This window comes from Alosa alosa, chromosome 5 (genome assembly GCF_017589495.1).
Source record: "Alosa alosa isolate M-15738 ecotype Scorff River chromosome 5, AALO_Geno_1.1, whole genome shotgun sequence".
NCBI classification, from domain to species: domain Eukaryota; kingdom Metazoa; phylum Chordata; class Actinopteri; order Clupeiformes; family Clupeidae; genus Alosa; species Alosa alosa.
This window is the reverse complement of record NC_063193.1, coordinates 25,515,595-25,521,594: the sequence shown is the minus strand read 5'-3', so window position 1 is coordinate 25,521,594 and position 6,000 is coordinate 25,515,595. Positions and strand designations below refer to the sequence as shown.

Genomic DNA, 6,000 nt, shown 5'->3' with positions numbered 1-6,000 from the left:
CTCGATACCAATACTGAAACAATACCATGGCCTCTCAGTTAGAGTTAGCTGCTGTCAGACCCATTGCCATGTTTAAGTGAAGGGCTTAGTTAGCGTTCGCTAGTATCAGACCCTTGGCCATGTTTAACTGTAGAGCTCAATTGGCGTTAGCTAGTATCAGACCCTTGGCCATGTTTAAGTACAGAGCTGTGCTATAGCACTAGCATCAGAGTGTGCCCTTAGCTAGCGTTAGCTAGTATCAGTGCCTTGGCCATGTTTAAGTACAGAGCTGTGCTAATAGCACTAGCATCAGAGTGTGCCCTTAGCTAGCGTTAGCTAGTATCAGTCCCTTGGCCATGTTTAAGTACAGAGCTGTGCTAATAGCCCTAGCATCAGAGTGTGCCCTTAGCTAGCGTTAGCTAGTATCAGTGCCTTGGCCATGTTTAAGTACAGAGCTGTGCTAATAGCCCTAGCATCAGAGTGTGCCCTTAGCTAGCGTTAGCTAGTATCAGTGCCTTGGCCATGTTTAAGTACAGAGCTGTGCTAATAGCACTAGCATCAGAGTGTGCCCTTAGCTAAGCGTTAGCTGGTATCAGTCCCTTGGCCATGTTTAAGTACAGAGCTGTGCTAATAGCCCTAGCATCAGAGTGTGCCCTTAGCTAGCGTTAGCTAGTATCAGTCCCTTGGCCATGTTTAGTACAGAGCTGTGCTAATAGCACTAGCATCAGAGTGTGCCCTTAGCTAGCGTTAGCTAGTATCAGTCCCTTGGCCATGTTTAAGTACAGAGCTGTGCTAATAGCCCTAGCATCAGAGTGTGCCCTTAGCTAGCGTTAGCTAGTATCAGTGCCTTGGCCATGTTTAAGTACAGAGCTGTGCTAATAGCACTAGCATCAGAGTGTGCCCTTAGCTAGCGTTAGCTAGTATCAGTGCCTTGGCCATGTTTAAGTACAGAGCTGTGCTAATAGCACTAGCATCAGAGTGTGCCCTTAGCTAGCGTTAGCTAGTATCAGTCCCTTGGCCATGTTTAAGTACAGAGCTGTGCTAATAGCACTAGCATCAGCCCTTAGCTGGCGTTAGTGTGTCCCCCATGTTTAGCAGAGCTGTGCTAATAGCCCTTAGCTAGTATCAGTCCCTTGGCCATGTTTAAGTACAGAGCTGTGCTAATAGCACTAGCATCAGAGTGTGCCCTTAGCTAGCGTTAGCTAGTATCAGTCCCTTGGCCATGTTTAAGTACAGAGCTGTGCTAATAGCCCTAGCATCAGAGTGTGCCCTTAGCTAGCGTTAGCTAGTATCAGTGCCTTGGCCATGTTTAAGTACAGAGCTGTGCTAATAGCACTAGCATCAGAGTGTGCCCTGAGCCCTGTGGTGCCCCTGCAGGAGGCGGGCTGGAGGGAGGAGCGGGAGCGGCTGCAGCAGCAGGTGGCGTCCCAGAGGCAGAGGGGCCTGGATCGCTGCGCTCGACTGGAGGAGCAGCTCGCCGCCCTCAACACGGAGAGAGACACTGAGCACGCCGCCGCACAGCAGGCTAAGGTGCGTGACTCAGTCACTGGGTGTGTGCATTTGTATTAAAACTAGCGTGTGTGTGTGTGTGTGTGTGTGTGTGTTTTCTTTGGATACCACACATCTTTCTGTTTGTTTTTAGTTTTGCTAACTCAGGCCACATAGTTGAATTAGGAGCTGTTTGTTTAGAGCGCTTTGTTTTTTTTTTTTTTTTTTTCTTTCTGTTCCTTCCCCTCTTCTCCCACACTTGCTTGATTTTTGTCTTTCTCTTTTATTCTGCCATCTCTCTCTCTCTCTCTCTCTCTCTCTCTCTCTCTCTCTCTCTCTCTCTCGCCATCTCCTTTTTATATTCAGGTATTACACTTTCAGCAGCTGCATGAAACTGCATCTCATCCTCTGTAACCATGAAACATATATGAGGCAGTTTAGTCTTTTGTATCTATCTTGTTCTCTTCTGTATCTTCTGCTACCTCTCAGCCTGTCTGTGCTCGCTTAAGTGTTATGTTTTCCCTCCCTCTCTCATCCCTTGTTTTTTTCCCCTCTCCTCCCATCCCTCGTTTCGGTGGCCCTTGTAGAGAGAGCTGGAGGAACAGAAGGCAGAGTTGCAGAGGCAGCACGCGGAGGTGGAGAGCTCGCTACACACGCGCACGCAGGAACTCGAACAGGCCCGGGTAAAACACACACACTTAAATTCACACATAAACACACACACACTTACACTTTCTCACACATACGCACACATGCAAGAGATGGAACAGGCCCGGGTAAAACACACACACTTAAATTCACACATATACACACACCTACAATTTGTCACACACACACACACACACACATGCAAAAGAACAGGTCGGGGTAAAACATGCACACACAAGCTGAAACAAGATAGAAAGCACAAGAATTAACATACACATAAAATCTTACTAACATTATTAGCTCACACTTCAGATAAATGCCTCCCCTGTAACTGACGTGTGTGTGTGTGTGTGTGTGTGTGTGTGTGTGTGTGCATAGGCGGACATGAGCAGCCGTCAGACGGTGAGTGTGGAGATCGCCAAAGCGCTGGAGGACACAAGGAAACAGAAGGAAGAGCTGCAGCTCCAGGTACTAACACCCTCACACACACTCACATGTACACACACACACACCCTCACACACACTGCTTCTGAGAATAGTTTGTGTGTTTATGGTGTCATACACTGCATGATGAGAGGTGTGTCCAGGAGTATTCAAAGTTAAAGGCTGCCAGACCTGCTGCTTTGAGGAGATATTCTGATGCGTGCAGATCTATGTAATGGAGCTTGTGGAAGTAGATTTTCACCTTCAGGAACACAAAAGGAATAGGCGTAATGTGATGGGCTGCACCTGCTCAAGTTAGCTAGCACCTTATGCTCAGGTCAGCATTTATGCAGATGTTTGGCTTAGCGCTTAGAATCCAAAACAGTAGATCAGGTGAACAGCTGAACAAAGAGGCTGATGCTAAAAAGCTCAACGTAGAAGTAGAAGTTAACTGTGTGTGTGTGTGTGTGTGTGTGTGTGACCTGCTGTCGTAGGTGGGCGAGTTGACATCCTCTCAGCAAACGCTACAACAGGAGCTCTCTCAGCTCTCTGAGCAGCTGGCTGCAAAGGAGGCAGAGATCCAAGGCCTTAAGGAAGGTAAACAGTGAACGCACACACACAGTGTCCTCAGCTACAGCACAGGGCTGTCTTCACAGTGAGCTGCGCTCAAACACTCAACATCATATAATGCAAATATAGGTTTATGTCTTCTGTTTGGAAGGAAGGGGAGCGGAACAGCATTCCTGTATGTGTCTGCAGATTTGTAATGGTGTTTATATATGTGTTGCTAATGGTGTGTGTGTGTGTGTGTGTGTGTGTGTGTGTGTGTGTGTGTGTGTGTGTGTGTGTGTGTGTGTGTGTGTGTGTGTGTGTGTGTGTGTGTGTGTGTGTGTGTGTGCGCGCGCATATGTATGAATCAGCTGTGAATGCTGCCCATGCTGAGACAGCCCAGGTGCGTGAAGAGGCGGCAGAGAGGGACCAGGAACATGAGGCCCAGCTGGCAGCCCTCAGACAGGAAGTGATCTCACAGACGGAGCAGCTGGACTCCTGCCAGTCAAGGGTAAGAGGCTGAGAGTGGACAGTTTCCTGGAGAGATGAACATGTTACCTGTTGGTTTTTTAAGTGTCTCACTGTGTCCCGCGGGAAGGAATCCAATTCCCCTTCTCTTAGCTGTGGAAATGAAAGTGTTGAAGTTAAAGTCAAGTTCACAACAATCTATAAAAACAAACTCCCAAGTATATGATTTCAAAGCAGTATATATTGTTTCATCTGTGTATTTCCTTTCATATGTGGAAGCTGGTACATTGCAGGTCAAAACAACCCAGTATTCTCTTTTGAGCTTGCTCGATCATAGCAGTGCTTTTATTATGAAGTGGGTCCTCTTTAAGGATGTCTTTTTAGGATTTTCAGATGATATCTGTGTTGTATGTGTGTTTTTTAGCCTGTATTTACAGTATAGCTGCAGGTTACTCCATGTGTGGATCTTTTGTAGGTGTCTTTTTTACGCAGTATGGTCCTGACGTGGTGCGCTGACGAGGTCTTTGTGTTCTTGTGTAGGTGTCTGACCTGCAGGGGGAGCTGGAGAGCATGAGTGTGCAGCTGCAGGGACCGGAGGTAGGAGAGGGTGAGCAAAACGGCACTGTTACCGTTGACGACCTGGACCAGCTACAGAAGATCAACAAGGACATGGAACAGCAGCTAGGTGACAAGAACAAGGTGTGTGTGTGTGTGTGTGTACAGATGAATTAGTCATGTCTTAAAGTAATATTTGATATATAGCATTTGCTATGTGCACTGTGTCTTTATTAATGTGTCGTAAGTATAAGTATATATACTCTTTTGATCCTGTGAGGGAAATTTGGTCTCTGCATTTATCCCAATCTGTGAATTAGTGAAACACACTCAGCACACAGTGAACACACAGTGAGATGAAGCACACACTAATCCCGACACAGTGAACTGCCTGCTACAACAGCGGCGCTCGGGGAGCAGTGAGGGGTTAGGTGCCTTGCTCAAGGGCACTTCAGCCGCTTCCTACTGGTCGGGGTTCGAACCGGCAACCCTCCGGTTACAAGTCTGAAGCGCTAATCAGTAGGCCACGGCTGCCCCTGTCTTTGTTTGATCTCCAGACTATAAAACAACTACAGCAAAGACTGGCTGAACTGAAGAGGACCTTACAGAAAGAGCTTGTAAGTCCTTTTCTATCCAAGTCAAACACCACAGACTATTTCCCATATTGTGACATAACATCACCAACATGGCGACGCATGGAGACATCATCTTTGCCCTGCATTTCCCTCTGTAGAAACTGAAGCCAGACTCTGAGACTGATGGGAGAGAGAGGGCCTTTGAGGGCCGAGGAGACAGGCAGGAGAGGCAGATGGACCGACCCAGCACAGAGGCCTCGGCCTCAGCCATGGTGCCTACTTTAGCCCCAGGCTTTGGCCCGGCCTCTGCGCCCGGACCCGGCACTACCGTGATCAACACCTCGGACCTGAACGACTCGCGAGAGATCAACTTTGAGTATCTCAAACACGTGGTGCTCAAGTTCATGTCCTGCAGAGAGGCAGAGGTGAGAAGAAACAATTACACACACACACACACACACACACACACACACACACACACACACACACACACACACACACACACCAGCTCCTCTCTGGTGTTCCAATTGAAGCAGCTTAAGGGTACGATCAGACACCACACTGTTTTTGCAGGGAGAGGAGTCTTTTTTTTTTTGTTGTTTAGTGTTGGCTCATGCGCACTGGGAGCCTCACGTTTTTGTGCGCATGCTGCAGCCTCACGTTTTTGCAGAGGCACCCTGAGAACATCGAATTGAATAAAGTAGAAATTGAAAACAGAAAAGCGCCTGAATCATTCATGTTTTAGTGCACCTTGTGTTTTACAAGTGCCAAACCTGTCTGATCGCACTCAAGGAAGGACATATATCTTTGCTGAAAGAAAGTGTTAATTGGTGTCAATATCTGTATTTTTGTTTTTCTTTGTAGTTTTGTCTTACAGTTACGATTATAATGATTATAATCCAAATTCTCCTCCCATTTCTCCGGAGGACTGTTCAGTGTGGACTCAGTTTAGTTGATGCCCAGGCTGTGTAAACAGGGAAACATGTGGGAGGGGTGCAGCTGGTTTGGCTGCTGAGTTCAAAAATCAAGAAACATTCACCACATTCAAGGATTGCACTTTTTAATTAAATAGCGCTGTACTGTAAGTAATATTCTGTCTCTTTCTGTCTACCCCCTCCATCCGTAGGCGTTCCACCTTATTAGGGCTGTGTCAGTCCTGCTGCATTTCTCTCCAGAGGAAGAGGATATGCTGAAACAAACACTTGAATACAAGGTGTGTGTGTGTTTGTTTATTTGTTTGTTTGTTTGTTTGTGTGTGTGTGTGTTATCACAGCCATTTATGTGTATCCAAAATCTTACATCACCCATAGAATCA

At 47.0% G+C, this 6,000-nt stretch overlaps 1 protein-coding gene across 5 annotated transcripts in view; it reads left to right on the top strand.

Annotated features, from left to right (window-relative positions):
- Nucleotides 1–6,000, top strand: part of golga1 (golgin A1) — a 29,909-nt gene that overhangs the window by 20,225 nt on the left and 3,684 nt on the right. For all 5 annotated transcript variants that reach the window (XM_048243786.1, XM_048243785.1, XM_048243782.1 and 2 more), the window contains 9 exons: nt 1,357–1,509; nt 2,055–2,150; nt 2,494–2,583; nt 3,033–3,135; nt 3,459–3,598; nt 4,096–4,254; nt 4,668–4,727; nt 4,844–5,110; nt 5,812–5,898. In XM_048243786.1, coding sequence (XP_048099743.1) covers nt 1,357–1,509; nt 2,055–2,150; nt 2,494–2,583; nt 3,033–3,135; nt 3,459–3,598; nt 4,096–4,254; nt 4,668–4,727; nt 4,844–5,110; nt 5,812–5,898 — 1,155 coding nt within the window. The remainder of the gene's footprint in view (nt 1–1,356; nt 1,510–2,054; nt 2,151–2,493; nt 2,584–3,032; nt 3,136–3,458; nt 3,599–4,095; nt 4,255–4,667; nt 4,728–4,843; nt 5,111–5,811; nt 5,899–6,000) is intronic.